The 19,285-nt window shown below is 44.3% G+C and overlaps 1 protein-coding gene across 1 annotated transcript in view; it reads left to right on the top strand.

Moving 5' to 3' along the window:
• The first annotated feature begins 6,987 nt into the window (after positions 1-6,987).
• ETNK1 (ethanolamine kinase 1) overlaps positions 6,988-19,285 on the top strand; it is a 40,718-nt gene continuing 28,420 nt past the window's right edge. Inside the window, exon 1 of the mRNA XM_080914569.1 lies at positions 6,988-7,353. Within this exon, the coding sequence (XP_080770695.1) occupies positions 7,198-7,353 (156 nt within the window). The 5' untranslated portion in view covers positions 6,988-7,197. The remainder of the gene's footprint in view (positions 7,354-19,285) is intronic.

Below are 19,285 nucleotides of genomic sequence, written 5' to 3'. Positions count from 1 at the left end.
TAGAGTCATTTTTTGTTGATTCTGAAGTGATATATTTGCTACTGTTCTACATAGAACTAAGATAGAAATTGATCCACATTTGAACTTTTAATCACTATAATTTTTTTGTTTATTGGTTTTTAAATTTTTAAGTATAATTTTTCCCCCTGAGACATGGTCTTCCATAATCCAACCTTGAGTTCACTATGTTGCTAAGAATGCTTTCAAACTCCTGCCCCTCCCCCTGTGTTCCAGGATTACAGGGTCTGTGTCATCAAAACAAGATTATCTCTGTCATTTAAGAGGCAACAATAAAGACTGTCAAACTAAATTTACCAAACTCTCTGGAAAACAATTTATAACCCTATTCTTGAATAGCACACAACCTTCCCACAATAAATATTCCCCTCATAATTTTAATTTAATTAATAATAAAGAAAAGCAGTATCTTCTTTGAGCCACGTATCAAGACGTCTATTGCCCAGTTATTAGGAGGCTAAGAAAAGAGGCGAGTTAAGTTGGAGGTCAGCCTAGGTACATTCATGCACAGTTCCTCTGAGATTATTTTTTTTTCAAAATATCAAAAAGTTATCTAAACATTTGTTTTGAAGAACCAAGGAGGTGTATAAGTAGACCTCAAGCCAGCCAACAAAAGACCAACAAAAACATTACTGTTATATTAGTAAAATGCTTGGGACTGTTCATCAAAAAAAAAAAAATAAATAAAAATCACGTTTGTGTCTTCCTGCTGCAGCCCTACAGTTTGTGGCTTCTAAATTTTATTATTCAGGTAATTATCTTAGGGCTGGGAAAGTAGTTAAGCAGTAGAATGCTTACCTAATCTGTGTGGGATGTGCTAGTTAAGAAAAGGAAAAGAGAGGAAAAAAAACCCAGCAAGATATTTCTTAGTTTTTCCTCCACAGTGTTGTTTTGTATTTTGTTGTTGCTTTACTCAGCAGTAAAGCAAGATCCTAGCATGTACAAAGCATGATCCTATCATGTACAAAGCATGATTCTGTATGTACAAAGCATGATCCTAGCATGTACAAAGCATGATCCTAGCATGTGTAAAGAATAACTCTAGCACGTGCAAAGCATGATCTTAGCATGTGAAGAGCCCCAGCTTCATTTCTTATACAAGTACCTCTGAGGTATGTGATATGACTAAAAATGACCAAAACAAGGTGTTGGAGAGAGGGCTCATCGGTTAAGAGCATTGGCTGCTCTTTCTGGGGACCTGTAGGTTCTCAGCATCCACACGGCAGCGCACAACCAACGGTAACTTCAGTTCCAGATCCCATGGCCTAAGTCTCACCTTCACGGGGGCCAGGCACACACATAATACACAGACATAACGAAGAGGCAAAAATGCTTATACATATAATGAATAAATGTTAAGCACAAATGAATACATCTTAAGCACAAAACCAGAAGTTTAGCCCCCCCACCCCCACTTCCCCTCCATATATTTAATTTGTTGCTGTTATTTCATTTGTTTTGCTTGGTTGTTGAGACCCGGTCTAATGCGGCCAAAGCTTTTCCCTGCTGTCCCTCAAGTGCTGGGATCGCAGACAGGTAGATATAGGCTCACGTTGCCCCCTGTGGATTTTATATACTAAAGCTGGAGACAGTTCATTCTTCTCTGTTCTGTCAAATTCCCAGTTGCAACACGCAGCCACTGCTTAGGGTCATGAAGGGGATAGCGGGAAAACGGAAGCTGGTAGAGACTCTGCTCCTAGAGAGCGACCCGATAGAAATAGATTTATTCTCCGATGCCATGAACGTGAGAAAGAGACAAGACAGGACCTGTACGGCCAGCTCTGCCCCACAGCGCAGCATTATTAGCTCTTAAAACTGGGAGCCCAGCAGCGGTCAGAGTCTGTCTCCGAGGTTGGGTGTGCGGACAGCTGCCCAGGGCGATCTTCCCGTTGTTCAGGAGAGCAGGTACAGCCTTGTTCAGGCTTCTTCCCTTTTTTTGTTTTGTTTTGTTTTGTTTTTTGGCTTCTCATTGAACGCTTGGTACTGCAGATGTTTTGAATTCCTGAGTTTTCAGATATGTTACATTGATAAACTTTAATTTTCTATTAGGTGCTTGGAAGTGGTTTTATTTTAAGCATTTTTTCATCGTTAAAATTAAATTTTGGGATTTGCATACAAAAAAAAAAAAAAAAAAAAAAAAGGATACCGTTCCAGAATCTTCGTGCACATGTATTATTTCATGGTGTTTTAGCTTGTTCCCCTCCCCCACTCTCCCCATTCCCTTCCCCCACTCTCCATCCTGCAAGCCTCCATCTGATTCTTCCCACAATGCTTCTTGCTTTGATGTCATATAAATTCCATTCCCTCTGTTTTTCTTCCCGTTATCTTTTCTTTGCTTCTTATGATCTTTTTTCTAGTTTCAACTTGCATGCACGCAAGCGCGCGCGCGCGCACACCCGCGCACACACACACACACACACACACACACACACACACACACGAGAGAGAGAGAGAGAGAGAGAGAGAGAGAGAGAGAGAGAGAGAGAGAGAGAGAGAGAATGAGAGAGAAGGAGAGAACATAGAGTATGTCTTTCTCTTTCTGGCTTGTTTGGGTTAACATAATGATATCCACTTCTGTTTTCCTACAAATATTACAATTTCTCCTTTTCATTAAAGCTAAGCAAAATGGGTTGTGCTTGTCACCACGTTTTCTTCACCTATTTATTTATTTAGAGACAGGCCTCACTATGTAGCTCTGGCTGTCCTGGAACTCCCTATATAGGCAGGTTGTACCTTGAACTCACCGAGATCCTACGTTTGTCTTTCAGTGGCCATCTAGGCTGGTTCACGCTCAGTCCTAAGACTAGCTCAGCAACAAACATGAACGTGTGAGCACCTCTGTGATATGTTGATTCAGAGTCCTCTGGGTAATAACCAATTAAACATGTTTTCAATTGGGTAGATGATCCAGCTGTTAGACATGCTTGTGTAATTTGATTGCACAGAATATTTTCTTCAGTAGATGCTTTATGTTGTTACTCTGGGAATGAAATCGAACTACATTATAATTAAAATATTTATCACTTGCACCTCTGGGTTTGTACTCAACCACCCATTGGCTCCCTCACTCAGAATTCTCATTACATAACCGGTTATAAAAATCCTCCTTCATCTTTTATGTATGGCATAATTGTTATGACTTAACAGCACAATGTGGGTGTCACAGAGCAGATTTTTAAAGATGTTTTATCATGTGTAAGGGAAAGAAATGGGGGCCAGCGCGATGGCTCAGCAGTCACAGGCTCGCCAGGCTTTACAAAGGGAGTTCGATCCCTAGTGTCAACACTGGAGGAGAGGACAGACTTCTACAAGTTGTCCTCCGCTTTGCATACTCTTCTGCTCTGAAAAGAAACACTATGTAAGAAAACTGTAAAATGTACAAATAATGTAAAAACAAAAAAAAAAAAGGAAAGATAAAATTCAATGCAAGAAGTGAGGTCAAGCTGCCTGGGCTGCACCCGAGTTTGTCCCTGACACCACCACCCCACCACCATCACCCCACCACTACTGTCACACCACCACCAAGACACCACCACTAGTCGGGAAAAGAAATAAAAGGGAGAAGTGTGTGCCACAGGGGAACCAGGATAAGTTCCCAATGATGGCCATTGCTGGGGCATCGGTCCTGATGTGAGAGTGAGTGAGCTTTCAGGACAGATGAGGAGGCAGGCGATCCCGAGGATGGGAAGCCCCATACCATGCTGCATACAGGAAGCAACGGGCACAACAGATGCTTCCTGGTAACGTATGTCTTGACAACTGTCTTACATCCTTTAGGTGTTTGTCACAAGGTGCTACAGTTTTATAGACCCACTGGAACCAAGACTAGCCCCAAGGTAGCAGATGAGTTAGTTGTGGAAAACGCTCACGGTGATCTGCGGGGATTTGCTAATACAGTCCCTGACCGAGGCTGCTCTTACCGTGGGCTGGCAGCGTGTCAAGAACTTACTAGCTTGGCTTACAGTTGATTAGAATCATTTATGTCGCAGATACTATTTTAAGCCCTGGAAATGTGGCAGTAGATAAGATATGCTGCACCTTTTTCTCCTGGGGCCAACTTTCTAGTACAAAAGATGAACCAGAAGAGGTGAACACAGTCCGTGAACACTGTAACAATGTGTTAGTTGTTTGGATAATAAAAACCCCAAACAAACCGAGTCTGATGGGAGGCAGAGGCAGGAGGATAGCAAGCTGTGTCAGCCCCATCTGCTAGGGTTATGTACTGAGACTCAAACAAACAGAATAAACCAACCCCCATGGGTTTCTGTATTATGGAAGCAATGGGAACAGCCTCTGGGAACAAATTTTGTGTTAAACCTTCAAATGAGCTTAGAAGGAACAACTAAGAAATCAGTAGGCAGGACCACGAGGGAAAAAAAAAAACCCCAAAACCCAAGCCCATCTGACTGGAAATAAAAGGTAGAGATATGAACAGTTTGCCAACTGACAGTTTTATTTCCTAGTTGTAGGACAATTTTAAAAATTAACTTATGGGAAGACATCTTGGTTGCTCTTCAACTTACACATATAGGTCCTATAAACATTCATAAACAGGCTATATACACATAACTTTCTGACTCATTTAGGTAGGTATCAGAGGATGAAACTGCTGGCTTCCGGATGCGGATGGACACCAGCATTTGGCCGGGTTATTCTTTTCCGTTTTAGCCAGATCTCATTGTTTGAAGTCCCAGTCCTTAGTGACTTAGGATGCTGCGTATGTTCTCAGCAGATACTTGCCTGCAGTCTGTGTATCTTCTTGGCAGGTGCTGTGCTCCTCCGAATATCCTAAGAATGAGTTTTTCCTGGTGTGGTAGCGCGTGGTTTTAATCTCAGCATTTTGGAGTGCAGAGGCAGGTGGGTCTCTGTGAGTTCCATATTAGCTTGGTCTACCTAATAAATTCCAGGCCAGCTGGCAAGGGGCATAGTGAGAATTCTTTTCCAGACTGAGAGGGAGGGAGAGGTGGGGGATGGGCTTGTTTTAATCATCGCACATGGGAAGCAGATCTCTGAGGTCAAGGCAAATTCCAGGTCAGCCATGGGATGCCTAAAAAGGTCTTTATTCTTTTAAAAAAGGGAAAAAGAATAGATATTTTTGTTTGTTTCGAAATAGGCTCTCATAATTTACTTTGAATTCCTTACCTTGAATTCCCGATCCATCTGCAGTGCCTCCTGAGTGCTAGGATTACAGGTGTGTGCCGCTGTGCCTGGCTTTTTGTGTGTTTTCTTAAAGTTTTACCTTTAATTTAGAGTTAATTTGGCGTTAGTTGTTTTAGTTAAAAATATTCCATATAATTCTTAAAATGTAACGATTTAATAAGGAGATACTACTTAAATACCCGGAAGTATTAGTGTGTTCTGTTATTTTAGTCTCAGTTAGATAGAATACACAATCTAGTGTTTCCTGTAATAACTCCCCCTTCCCCCTTCCCCGTGTGTGTGTGTGTGTGTGTGTGTGTGTGTGTGTGTGTGCACGCATGTGGGTGCTTGCTTGCTTTCTTACTCAGGATACTGAAAGTAGGGCCTTCCAAGTCTGGAAATGTTCAAAAAACTTACAATGTTGCAAAAATGCAGGAGTGGATCTCCCCCTTTGTAGTGTAGGAAATAATTTATCATTATCTCAGACTTATTTGCTTTGGGACTTACAATGGTATGTAGGCTCATTCAGAACAATGAGAACAAAAATGTGTGCTAGTAGGTAATAAAACATTTGACTATTCACAAGTCGTTCACTTTGTATGCTTGGGAAGCCGGAAGCCAAGGGGAGGCTTGCTTCCATTGTCTCCGTCATAAAAGGAAAGCAGAAAGGCAGATCAAATACCTGCAGATGATCCAGTTTCTAATATTCCGCTAGCAGGAAGAGAGCAGAGTCTTTCTAATCGATACCCGAGGTTTCCTGCAGCCCCGCGAGTTCCAGGGAGCGCGGTGACAGCTGTCTAATTTTCTTTCCATCTCCTTCCTCGTCGCTAACTTACATTACCGGCTTTGTGTAATTCTCAGCAAGGTCAAGTATTTGACCCTTAAAATGAGTGTTGCGGTCTTCTTACCCTATTATCGATCGGCTGATGACTAAGTAGCCTTGGCAAACCTGGAACTCACTATGTAGCCCAGGCTGGTTTCGAACTCATGGCAATCCCGCCGTAGGTACCTGAGAACTAGGGTAACAGGAATCTGTCATCACACCACAGCCAGAGGTTTACTCTCACTTTACCTAAAGTTTGTCCCAAATACTGTGATTTTTATGTATCGCCAAAGGGAATTTGGTTGCTAAACCAAGCAAGCATGTGGTTCTGTGCACACACACACACACACACACACACACACACACACACCTTCAGGAACAAAACGACCAAATTAATCCAATTTGGCCAGAATGTAGCCAAGCTCACAGCTTAAATTTAGGGTTATTTCAGGACGTGCTTTCGGCGTCCCGTAAGAACGGAAGCCCTAAGTACGCAGAGCCCAGGACCCTAGTGATCTAGAAAGGTGACGCCTGACAAGGCTGGATCCACAGCGCATCGGCAGAGTTCGGAAGGGCTCGGCAAAGCTCGACAGTGCTCCGGCTGGGCTCGGCAAAGCTCGACAGTGCTCCGGCTGGGCTCGGCAAAGCTCGACAGTGCTCCGGCTGGGCTCGGCAGAATCCGGTAGGATTCGGGCAAAGCTCGTTAGAGCCCCGGTAGGGCTCGGCAAAGCTCGACGGTGCTCGGCAGCGTTCGGCAGGGCTCGGCAGCACTCGGACTCGTTCGTGTGCAGGCGCCCAGCCAAGCCCGCAGTAGCGGAGTGCCTGGCGGTGCGCGCTCCCCGGGACCCCAATCCCCAAGAGCCCCGAGGCCCGCCCATTGTGCCGCGGGGTTCGCCACTCCGCCGGCCGCCTGACGCAGCCGAGGCTCCGCCCCCGGCGTGACGCTAGCGTCAGGCCAGTCCCGGCATGCTTCGCGGCTGGCCGCGGTCTAGCGCACTGAGGCATCTTCCCGAGAGCGGCCGTGCCTCCGCTTCTCTGCACTGCGCACCCGGTCCGGCCGCCCCGTCGCCCCCGCCGCCCGCCCGTGCGTCCGAGCGGCCGCAGCCCTCCGCCGAGGGCGCCCCGGGACGGAAGGGTCCAGCAGCCTGCCGGCGCCCGCCGCGCTCGTGGTCGCCGTCGCCGTGGTCGTCGTGGTCGTGTCCGCCGTCGCCTGGGCCATGGCCAATTACATCCACGTCCCGCCCGGCTCGCCCGAGGTGCCGAAGCTCGACGTGACGGTGCAGGACCAGGAGGAGCAGCGCTGCCGCGACGGCGCCCTGAGCCTGCTGCGGCACCTGCGGCCGCACTGGGACCCTCGGGAGGTGAACCTGCAGGTGAGGCCGGGCAGGCACCGGGTTTCCTTCCCGAAGCCGCCGCGTCAGCGACGCCTGCCCGGGCCCCGGAGAGGTTCCCGGGGATGGCTGCCGCGGCCCTCGTCATGGTCCAGGGCTCCTTCCTCTGCCAGACCCCGCAGCCCATCCGCCTCCCGCGGTCCTCTCCGCCGCCCTCCCTCCCTGCGCTTCCCTCCCATCCCTGCCTTATCCAGCCTGGGATCTTCCCACATCCTCCGAGCCGCGAGAGAACTCCATTCCGAAGCGGAATGACCGTGGACCTGATGCTGCCCACGCCAGGATGCTAGGGAACGCCAGTCCTTGCGTTATCGGAAGGCTGGAGTTGGTGTTTCTAAATTTGTAAAGTCTTAGAAGAATTAGTGCTCTGGGTTGGAGTAAGCAGTGGCCTGGGAATATTTTCGTGAGTCACTGATTTTTAAAGACAAAAATTCTCAAGGATAAAGCCCCCCCCCATTCTTCCCCGAAAATCTAGGGTTAAAAAAAGGGCACTTCCAAGTTATTTTCCCCCAAACCCAGAATTTTAGTGTGATTGGTTCTAATTTCTTCAGTGCACAGCTTTAGGGATTACTAAAATGAATTTTCAAACAAGCCAAATTAGTAAATTTTTAACGGCTGGGGCTTGTTTTAGGTTTGAGCAGTAATGGGGGAAACATTTATCTGGATTGTCCGAGTCGTCTGCCTCGTTTTGATGACTCCAATACATGGTGGGATTTATACAGGATTTATTGATTTAAGTTTTTTGCTAAATTATTTTTTTTAAGTATAATTAAAACATGAGTAGTGTCTAGGCCCCAAAGCAGTTCCTGACACCTGGGGGCTTTTGAGTTTTAGTTTCGGTTTTTGCTAGAAGGGTTCTGAGCAACTGAAAGGAACCCATATGTTTTGGGGAAGAAACTTGTTAGACAAAAGACTTTAAAATTTAAGGCGTGCCCGGTGGCAGAGTATATAGGAAATAGTGGATTCGAAATGATTTTTATGTATAACTTGGAAATTTATTGCATTTCCTTCGAGGAAGTGCTTTTCAAATGGAAGCATGTCTCTCTGTGTGTGTGTGTGTGTGTGTGTGTGTGTGTGTTTGTGTGTGTTTTTTTTGCAGTACTGAGAAAGGCTATTCTGAAATCTAGGCAAGTGTTCTACAGAACTCACTATGTAGCCTTCATGTTAGATTGTTCCTATAGTGTGTATTCACTCACTTGTTTGAGAGAGTTTTAAAATTTAATAAAATGTATTTCTGGAAAACATCTTACTAATTAAAGGCAGTGCTGCTTCCTGGTAAATTGCAGTGCTGGCATCCCATTTTTTTTGTTTTTTTTTTTTTGTTTTTTTTTTAAACAGTGATTTTTAAAGTTTGAAGCTTGGAATTTCCTTTCATTTATTTGTGTGTAGAAAAGTGGTAATAGCTGTTGAATGGAATGCTGTGTGCTGTGTTGGACTGAGCTCTTTTTAAGTCATCGTTGCCTAGGAAATATTAGGTAGGTGCTCTCTCTTACCTCAGGTGAAACTTAGTGAGGGAAAGCCAAGGTATATGTAAAAAAAGACTTAAAATTATTTTGGTTGTTGTACAGAAGTTCAGGGTAAATCATTTATATGCTGCAACCTTTTTTCTTTTTCTTTCTTTTTTTTTTTGAGGCAAGGTGGCTAGATTGGTCACTCAACCTGTTGGTCAATCCTGTTTCAGGCTCCATTGTGGTGGAGTTGTAGGTTTTTCCACTGTTCCTTTCCTGTGTCGTGACTGTGAACTTTAATCTTTGGGTTCATGATCTGAACTTAACTGTATTTGACAGAGCTCTCAGTCACTTCTAGAATTGATAATTAGAAATTCATTCCCTCCTGCAAGCACAACTCTTGGACCAGAAGCTGAGCTATCAGTAAGCCAAGGTTAGGGTTTTTATTACCCCTAGCTCAGTAGAGGAGCAAAGTAATGATGCCTGGGGGCTTTGTTTAATAATTCTGTTTTTTTATTTTTTTGAGACAAAGGTCTCACTGTACCTCTATCTGGTTTAGAACTGGCTTTGTAGACCAGGCTGGCCTGGAACTGGCTCTGTAGACCAGGCTGGCCTGGAACTTGCCTCTTGAGCCTTGGGCTTAAAGACTTTTGTCATTGTGGTCTGCTTGTTTAGTATTAAATGATTATAGTTTCTTTTCAAATTCTACCTTTTGAACTATAAAAATTAATACTCCTGCCTTGTTTGTGAAAGAGGAGCACGTATCCGATAGCCCAAAAGATAAATGGAATTTTAGGTCAGCTGGTGTCAATAGCTTGTTTTGGTATCCCCCTCCCCTATTGTATAAGGTTCTGGGAATGGAAGTTTGAGCATAGGTCATGCTACACAAGCTTTCTATCCTAAACTCTCCCTGTTTTTTCTTCCCAAAACTAACATTTTTCTTGGCTGTGTGTAGTGGAGGCAGGAAGATGACCTCAAGGTTGTTCCTGGCTTTACATAAGAAGTTCCAGGCCAGCATGAGCTACTTGAGAACCCTGTCTTTGCTCTCCAGCCCCCAGAAGAAAAATATATTAAAAATAAATTCTTATATAATATATTTTAGAAGCTTTTGTGACAACTCTTGTCTTTCCTGGTACTTATTCCTGTAATACTAACACTTGGAATGTGAAAAAAAAAAGGGCTCAAAACAAAGAGACTTGATGATGCTACAAGAGATAGTCTCCTTAGAACTCACTAGCCCATGAGAATGGCTCTTACTTTGGATAGAGCTGGCCAACAAGTAAAAATCCCCCACTCTAAGGGGTTTCAGAGGTTGGGTTTCTGAGTAGGTACAGTGGTTCTGAGACAGGACTAGCCAAATGCTTTCCGTTTCATGCTGCCTTGTTTTAAAGTCCCTTCCACCCCATATTCTCCGACCGGGAGACAGGCAAGAACTGCAATGGGTACTGAGCCAGTGAGTGACAGATCTGGGAGGGACTACCTTAGGGATTGCTGCTCTTTGACCTAGAAAGGCTGTGTGCATGTGTTACGGTTGAGGCAGGGAGGCCATGCCTGTGCAAGGCTGACTCCTTAAACTGCTGTGGCTTAGGACAAACTGCCTCTGTGCTCACTGCATTTCTTTCACTCATGCTTGGCCACATTTAGAAAATGACAGAGCCCCTTGTTATGCAGCTGAGGACTTTTCTTGGGGTAGTCATAAAGGATCAAAGAGATTTAATTGTTTTTCTTTCCTATTGTCATTTTCTTAGATTTTCCTGCCTCAGCCTCTCCAGCTGTGGGATTACAATACAATGCCTGGATAAAATCCTTTTCCCTTTGAAAAAGCTGACAATTTCTTGACTTCCTCTGTATATCACTGTTTGAGCAAGATTGATTGTCATTAGCATGTCACTCTGTAAATTCTTCTTAGCTTGGGGTCCACAGTAGGTGATACAATGGCCGAGTTTGATGGGCTGGGAAGACCATATTTTTGTTACAGATGATATAAAATTAACATCTTTTCCAGCACTTCTGAGGCAGAAAACAGGAATTCCTTGAGCAAGTGGACTCATCCAGCTCAGGGTTCAGTGAGAGATCCCTGCTTTAATTCAGGTGGTGGAGCTTGAGGTAGACGCCTGATGTTAACTCTGGGCTTCCATAGGCACACTTGTATTATGCCTGCACATGTGTACCCTCACACACAAGAATTAATTTTGTGCAGCAGCCTTCCCATTAAACCCCAACCCCACTCCCCAGCGTCTGTGCTGTAGGGTCCCAGGGAACTTGCTAGGACATTGGTTCCTTATGTCCATTCAGTATTTTCAGACTTTATGTGCCACCACTGCCCAGCTCTGGTCAAATTCTTAGCCCTTCTAAGCTTTGTTATCCATAGCTATAAAATGGATCCAACAAACAGTTCTTTACCCCAGCCCCAGCCCCGCTCACCACATTCCAGCATAAAGATGGCTTCCTTGTGGGCTCTTTACTGTTCTTCACCTTTGTTTGTTTGTTCCCCTGTCACTTAAGACTGTTTGTCTCCTTCCTGTACCTGTCTTAGATGTCTTAGAAAAATAATCAGCAAGGATCGGAGAGATTATGTGACATTTGACTCATGCCAAAAAGAATAATGTTTGACAGCTTTCAAATACTATTATTGATTTTTCTTAAACTATCCATGGATTTTATTGTGATGTATGATTTAACTGTGGTTGAAGACTTAAATTGCTAGTGATATTTCAGATACCAACACTTGTTTTTTAAGAAGTCAGCCTTGCACAGGCATGGTCTCCCTGCCTCAACCGTAACACATGCACACAGCCTTTCTAGGTCAAAGAGCAGCAATCCCTAAGGTAGTCCCTCCCAGATCTGTCACTCACTGGCTCAGTACCCATTGCAGTTCTTGCCTGTCTCCCGGTCGGAGAATATGGGGTGGAAGGGACTTTAAAACAAGGCAGCATGAAACGGAAAGCATTTGGCTAGTCCTGTCTCAGAACCACTGTACCTACTCAGAAACCCAACCTCTGAAATGCTTCCTTATAGTGGGTTTTACTTGATGGGCCTGGGGCTATCACTGTTGTGGGAAGAGGATGGCTTTGTAATCATTGGCAAGTTTCTTGCCTTTTTAAAAAAAATTTTTTGAGATGAGGTTTCTAGAACAGGAGTTCTAGGTGGTAGGATTTTGACTTCTATGCCTGTTGGATTAAAGAGTAACCCCCTCCAACAAAAAGAAATGCAGATGAAAACAGCAGCATAGGCAGTGCTGTGAGCCTTAGAAAGGAAATGACTACAACGTTCCTAAAGTGAACTGCGTGTGCTTCAGTGTGGTGCTCCCGTCTCGTCTCCCACAGCCTTCTAAGTGGAGGTTGAACAGAAGGAATCTCCATGTCTCCCATGTCCCAGGAATGAGTGTGTAGCTGAGTCCTATAGTGCTTGCCTAGTGAGTGTGGCCCTGGGGCAGTTCCCAGTGCCACAACGTCCCGTTTACGTATTTTTAAACAAGGGATAATGTTAATTTTTAGCTGGGTACCTTTGTGCTGTGAACTGGAGCATGAGGCAGCCCTGGAGAATTGGGAAAATGCTTCATAGAGGAGGGGGCCTGATGTAAACTTGTGTGGGGTTTGTGTCGGGGTAGGTGGTTAGGTGTTGGAAACTGAGTCACAGTAGGGTGCACCTCAACCCTCAACTCTTCTTTTTCAAGGAAATGAACGAATCCAGGCAAGGAAGAAGCATTTCACACACACAGTTCATCTGAGCCCTAAGTAGTGTGGGCAGAGCCGTGGGAGTGGGGTTTTAGATGAAGATCTCCATCACTAGGGAGTGAGTAGTTTTTATTACAGATGTAGCTGGAAAGCAGTGCATGTTTCCAAAGATGTGACATTTTAGTGTTACAGGAAGTGTCACATAATGCAGAGAAATATTGATTGAGAGAAATTTTGTGGCGTTAAAGTAAAATACCAGCTGGGTTTAGTGGCACACACCTCTCTAATCGCAGCACCTGGGTGGCAGAGGCAGGCGGATCTCTGATATCAAGGCCAGCTAGTCTGCAGAGTGAGTTCCAGCGCAGCGAGAGCTACGCAGAGAAACCCTGTGTGGGAAAAAACCAAACAAACAAAAGTAAAATACCAGAGTGGAATGTGCCCCCTGGGTAACCTGTGTCTCTAGTACACGCACACATGTATATGCACATGCGAAGAGTTTATCAGACAGAGAAGTTATTCTACCCAACCCTTGAGAATGTTAGCTGAATAAAAAACTGACTGTTGATAGCTTTTTTCTTCTTAGTTCTTTGAGAAGCTGGCATCATGTCTCCATCCTGGTATAGATACCTCTCCTCAGATCACATGTACCGTTAGAGGCCTCATGGCACTAGGACCTCTCTTCTCATGCATGGCCATGGGTGGGTGGATTGTGTCTAAGGGTTGTCAAACCCTGGAGTCTGACCCTGAGTAGTTTATTTTAGGCATATTTAAGCACAGCACATTTTGGAGAAAAATTTCCTGGTGATTATTAACTCAGTCCCATGTGCCAGTAAGTCACAAAGTAAGCTAAGCAGAGATCAGATGGGATCTTGTTGAGACTCTAAAGTGCAGGTGACACCCTCTATAAAGATGGGTTCTGTAGATTAACTACATGTGACATCTTCCATAAAGACAGTATCTAGACTGACAGAGATCAACAAGGTTACCATAAGGGTCTGGGGAGGATCTGGTATGGTCTCTGGCCATATAGACAGAGCCAAGGTCACCAGGCAGTTAACCATGTCAGCCCCCAGCCTTCTGGGTGGATAACAGGTTATGCATCTCTGCCTTTGAAGGAACAACTCCGTGTGCTAACATTCCAGGTTCCCTAGTGCTTACCTGTAAGCACAGGGATCTCCATGCCTCCTACACACTGGGCTTTTAGGATAAATGTGAATTGAGGAATAAATGATCACCTTGGATGAATTTTGAACCCTATAAAACCACACACTAGTAGAATATCAAGTAGATCCTGGGGCTGAGACAAGTTTAGTTTCTGTATGTGTGCATATCTCTGTGAATGACATGTGTGCAAGTACCCATGAAGCACAGAAGTGGTGTTGGGTGCCCTGGAGCAATGTGGGTCCTGGGACTCGAACTCTTGGTCTCTGGAAGATCAACTCGTACCTGCCTAGAGTCTGGTGAGATGACTCAACTGGTAAAGAAAGGCACTTGCTGCCAAGACTCGTTCACTGACTTTGAGTCCTAGAACCTATGTGTTAGGAGAGGACCAGCAAACTGGTCTATGACCTTCACATGTCATAAACACACACACATACACAATTTAAAAAATGACAGAATTAGGATAAAAGGGGTTAGATAGATGGCTCAGTTGTTAGGAGCACTTGATTTTTCAAGGGTTCTATGTTTGGTTCCCAGCACCTACATTGCACCCCAAAAGCTGTTTTGGCATAAGGCACACACGTGCACAGACACAGGCAAAACACCTATGCATATACGTGGAATTAGAAATTAAGAATAGCACACGATACATCAGGGCTGGGGAGATGGCTCAGCAGGTAAAACTCAGATTAAGCTTGCTGCTGTGTGTGAAGACCGGAGTGTTGACTTCCCAGCAGCATAGACCTGTTGAGTGTATCTGTGGGTCTGGTTGTAATCCCAGCACTCAGAAGGTTAGAGATGCCTTCCTGGGGCAAGCCAGTCAGCTGAGAGATGTTTGGTAAGGAGGAGGAGTGGTTGAGGAGGCCTTTGATCTTGGGCTTCTCCATGTGTGCCTGCATACATGTGGATACTCACATGTACATGCCACACATGCCAAAAAATACATCTGAAACTTTAGATTGTACATTTCATTAACAAAAGTAAGCTTAGCTAGCACATGGTGGTACTCACCTATAGGGTTAGCTCCTTAGGAGGTTGAGGTTATTTGAGTTCAGGAGGCCAAGGCCTGCCTAAGCAGCACAAGATTCTGTCCCAAAAATAAGTGGGAGAGAAATTCATGAAACAGTAGTTGTGTAGCCCCAGACCCTGGGCAAGAAGTAATGCCAGAACTTATCTTTACTTTCTGGTCTTAACCTTGCCCTCCCCCTAGTGGTGACCACAGTAGCAGCGTCGTCTTCTTCCCTTTCACAAAACGAATTGTTGTGGATGAGGGATTTTTTTTTTTTTTTAAGCACACCATGGTGCACAGTGAGATCTAGGACAACAAAGGGCATAAAGAGAACCTGTTTTAAAAAAAAAAAAAAAAAAAACTGCAGCTATGTAATTTTATGTTTTACAGTCATATGTAGCCCAGGCTGCCCTTGAACGTAAGGTCCCTTTGCCTGTCTCCCAAGTACTAGGATTGCAAGTGTTTGATCCATAGTTTGTCCTTTTATTGGTTTGCTTTTCCTTTAACATTGTTGAAGCTATTTCAGTTTTTTGATAGTCAAGACCACTCGTATACATTTTTGTGATTTGGATGAATTTTCTGACTGCTTCCATAGGGTATGTTCTTACTGGACTAGAGAGATGATAAACTATGTGTCATAAACTGTGTGATGATAAACTCTGGGGAAAGAAGCTTATATGACAGCTGGTAGGTCTGTAAATCCCAAGATGGTGCCATTACACTCAGCTGTGGCTTCATATGCAGTCTCGAAGCAGAATTTCTTTAGGAATGCTTATTTTTATCTATGGCCTTTCTCATCTAATTAAAGAGTTCACCCGTGTTATGTGGAATAATACGACACCTAGTATGTGTTCTCTCCATGAGCAGAGCATTCCTCACAGTGGTACTTAAAAAGAAACCAGCTTTTGGTCCTTATGAAGTCAGGCTGATACCTGTGTACACAGCTCAGCTACCTCACCTAGGGTGGTCCATTTTAAGTGCATAGGAGCCAATTTTCATTTTACCAGCTAGCTACTAGTTGCAGCATGCTGACATTTGTCACAGCTATTAAGGATCTTCACAGTGAGTTCTGGGTTCTCCAGGATCCCAGCCATAACTAGCTTGTATGAAAATGTCATAAATTTCCTAAACCCACAAAATAAGTTATACATACATGCATATGTGTACACACACACACACACACACACACATACAGACACACACACACACACACACACACACACACACACACACACACACTCCTTACCCTGTATAGCTTAGGCTGGCCTCAGACTCTTGTCACTTCCATTGTCCTAACTGGTTTAGAAAAGAGGCAGCTCCTCTCCCGTTGGTTGCCTGGTTTGCTGACTTCCTGCCTGCCTTGAGTTGTACTCTTGTAAGTAGGGAGCTGTCACCAAGTGCAGGTCTTATTCTGTGATGGTTCTGAGATAAGCAGCCCCAGGCATTTTTTTTTTTTTTGGCTCAGTCCTGCTTGGCCACTGTCTTCCTTTTGTGGTAGTGTGTCTCACTGACAGGGAGTCATACACTTTCTCAGTGTTTAGCACATTGTTGTAGATACAGTGACCCAATTCTTCTGGAGTTGGTCCTGTCAGTTCCGGATTTTGCTCACCCTGATAGTTGGCTAGCAGTTGGCAGTATTCTGACAGACAACCCAGCGCTCAGGCACTTTGTCTCATTATTTTTGACAGGTAATGAATGACTTGGGCTTGTGTTGCTGACCTAAAAATTTGTGGCATAGCATCAGGTGTTAAGTAGATTCTATTACTCTGTGGCTTTAGCTAAACATGGCAGCCTCACCGGTGACATGGTTTTCTCTTCCTAAAAATTGATAATTTCCAAGGTTGAGTCAGAATCACACACTATTGTAATAGTGAAGCATCATTCCTTTGCTGTATCCTCTCTGATGTCTGGGGATGTTTCAGGATCCTTGTAGGTTAAAAGTCTTGCATATAACTAGCCTGTGGACATCCTCTCCTACCATTTAGGTAACCTAGGTAACACAGTTAGTACAGTGCCGTTACCTGTAGGGAATGATGCCTGATAGTCTGTGCTATGCTGTGCAGGCGTGCTTCCTTTTCTTCAGGTATTCTTGATCCAGGGTTGTTTGAGGCCACAGATATGTAACCTATAGATGCAGATGGTTCTTTCTCTGTGTATAAATTACATACAAGGACATATGTTTGTGTATTCATATATTTTCCTTCTTTAAAATAGTAAGATGTGGCTGGAGAGTTGGTTGGTTCAGTGATGAAGAGCTCTGGGTGCTCTTTCAGAGAACTTGGGTTCCCCTCCTAGTACCCTCATGGCAGCTCACAGGCATCTGCAAGTATAGTTCCAGGACCTCTAGTGTCCTCTGCAGGTACTAAGCACATACATGGGTCACAGACATACATGTAGGCAGAACACTCATATGAAAGAGCTAACAAGAAAGCCAGAGTGAGCTGGGCATGATGCGTGTCTGTATCAGTGCCCCTTCAGCCTCAGTGCATGGCCAGCCTGGGCTATTAGACCCTTCTTCACAGACAGCTTAGTGCATTCAGTGTATTCATTTTTGTTACTGTGGTAAATGCATAGAATTTAAAAACTTAAACATTAAGTCACCTTTGCATTCCTGGAGAAAATTTAGTTGAGATGTCATACTTGTTTTATGTTTCTATTGATTATAATTTAAGAGTTTTATTTTTGTGTTTTCACGAAAGTAAAGTTTTAGTTTGTGTTTTGTAGGAGACCAGATCAGCACAGGTTGGTCTTGAGCTCATTCTTGAGTTCTCTTGCTTGAGTGTTCTGACTGAGGATCACAGCCTTAGACTGTCTAAGAGGCCTTGTGTTGTTTCCCCTTTGTAAGTCTTGCTGAGCTTTAGGTTCAGACTGGGAGGTGTTATTTTCTGTGTGGAAGTATGAGATCTCAGTATGTCACTGCTCTTGCTCTTTCTCATTCCTTTTTCTTAGCTCTCCCCCCCCTTCCATTCATCATAGAGCCCGGGCCGTTCTTTAGCTTGGGATCCCTGGGATCCCTCCTGCTTCAGTCCCGGTGCGTTTACATTTATAGGTACCCGACACAACTGCCATGTTTAGCTTCCTTTCTAGCTTATTGAATTGGAAGGCTAAATCACTCTGTGTGCACGTGTGTGTGTGTGTGTGTGTGTGTGTGTGTGTGTCACTGTGGAGTGTTGAATCTAGGCTTTATCTGCATGTTAGATGTATAGTATACCACTAACTTATATGCCTTACATGTTCTTTTTTAATGAATGAAACTTAATTTCACTCATATATCCTTTACTATATATTAACTAAAGGCAGTCTCTTGTGCAGTCTTCTTGCCCTTTCTCAGAAGAGATCATTTAGTTTGTGCTGAACTTTTACTGTATGTGGTGATCACACCATTTCAGAATCAGTCTTTGCTTGTTTTGTTAAGCATGTATGTTATATTATATAGCTCCTTCAGCTTCTAGGGAGACAGATACAACCACCCTACTAAATCTGTCTTCTGTTGGGAGGTGACAGGTCTTTCTGTTGAGCAGCCTCGCTGTCTGTGTCTAGTGCTAGGAGGTCCCTGCTCAGTATGAGGGCTGACAGCCACCGTGGAAGCTCCAGTCGCTCTGGCTGTTCTCTGAACCAAGTATTGTTCCACTCAGTGCCTGATTGCTCATTGTGTTTGTTGTGGTGATACCAATACCAGGTTACAGAGACTGACTCTCACACCTCTACTGACCATGTAAGACACATGTCACTTATGGACGGCCTGTTAGTGCTCCTCAGTCTGACACCCCCTCCCCACCCTGTTTCCTGCTCCTCAGTCTGACACCCCCTCCCCACTCCCTGTTTCCTGCCCCTTTTATTTTCCAAGACAGGGTTTGTAGTCTAGGCTGGCCTCAAATGAGTGATGGGATTAAAGGCAAGTGCCCCCACAGCTGACCTGCTGCGTTTCTTATTCCCGTCTAGGGCATGCCTGTCTCATAGACCTTTAGATGTCCATTTGATTAATTTCTAATTGATTTTGTCATTTCTAAAGCATTTAAACATTGTAATAAAAATAAGTCACAGGACTTGAGGTGTGTATTTTGTTGTCATGTGGCTTAGTTCCAACTGTTTAAGAAAGTGCTCTTGGGTGTTAAGCTTGTGGCATTACTGAGACCTTTATAATCAGGCCAGTTCGTAAGCGCTTGAGCTTTGGAGAGGAGGAGGTGTGTCCGGTTGGACGTGGTGCCTGTTCTGTGAGTGTTGCTGACTGCCTACATGGAATCACTTTTCTCGATTTTGAAAATGAGGGTGTGAGTGGTATGCTAATTCTCTGCAGTGATTAGGGTGCTTATTCTTTCTGGTTGTGCGCATATGCATTTAAAGGGATTGGTTTCTGCAGGGCTAGATGCTAAATCTTGGACTAGGGTTATTAGTAATGTTTATATGGTTGTGCTCCCTTTTTAGGTGGCAGCACCTGCTTTCTGTTGACATAGCAAAATCTAGTTTCCCTCATACTCAGGTTTTAATTGGATTATTTGTATTCTGCATTTAATCTAATTACATAGATTGTTTTCCCTCTCAAACTCTTGTTTTGCAGGAGATAGTTTTACTCTGTCTTGGAGCTCACTGTGTAGTTAGTGCAGGCTAACCTTAAACTCAGG

The sequence above is a fragment of the Micromys minutus genome (assembly GCF_963924665.1).
Source record: "Micromys minutus genome assembly, chromosome: 3".
NCBI classification, from domain to species: domain Eukaryota; kingdom Metazoa; phylum Chordata; class Mammalia; order Rodentia; family Muridae; genus Micromys; species Micromys minutus.
The sequence above is the reverse complement of the archived record's forward strand: the minus strand, read 5'-3'. Positions and strand labels throughout refer to the sequence as shown.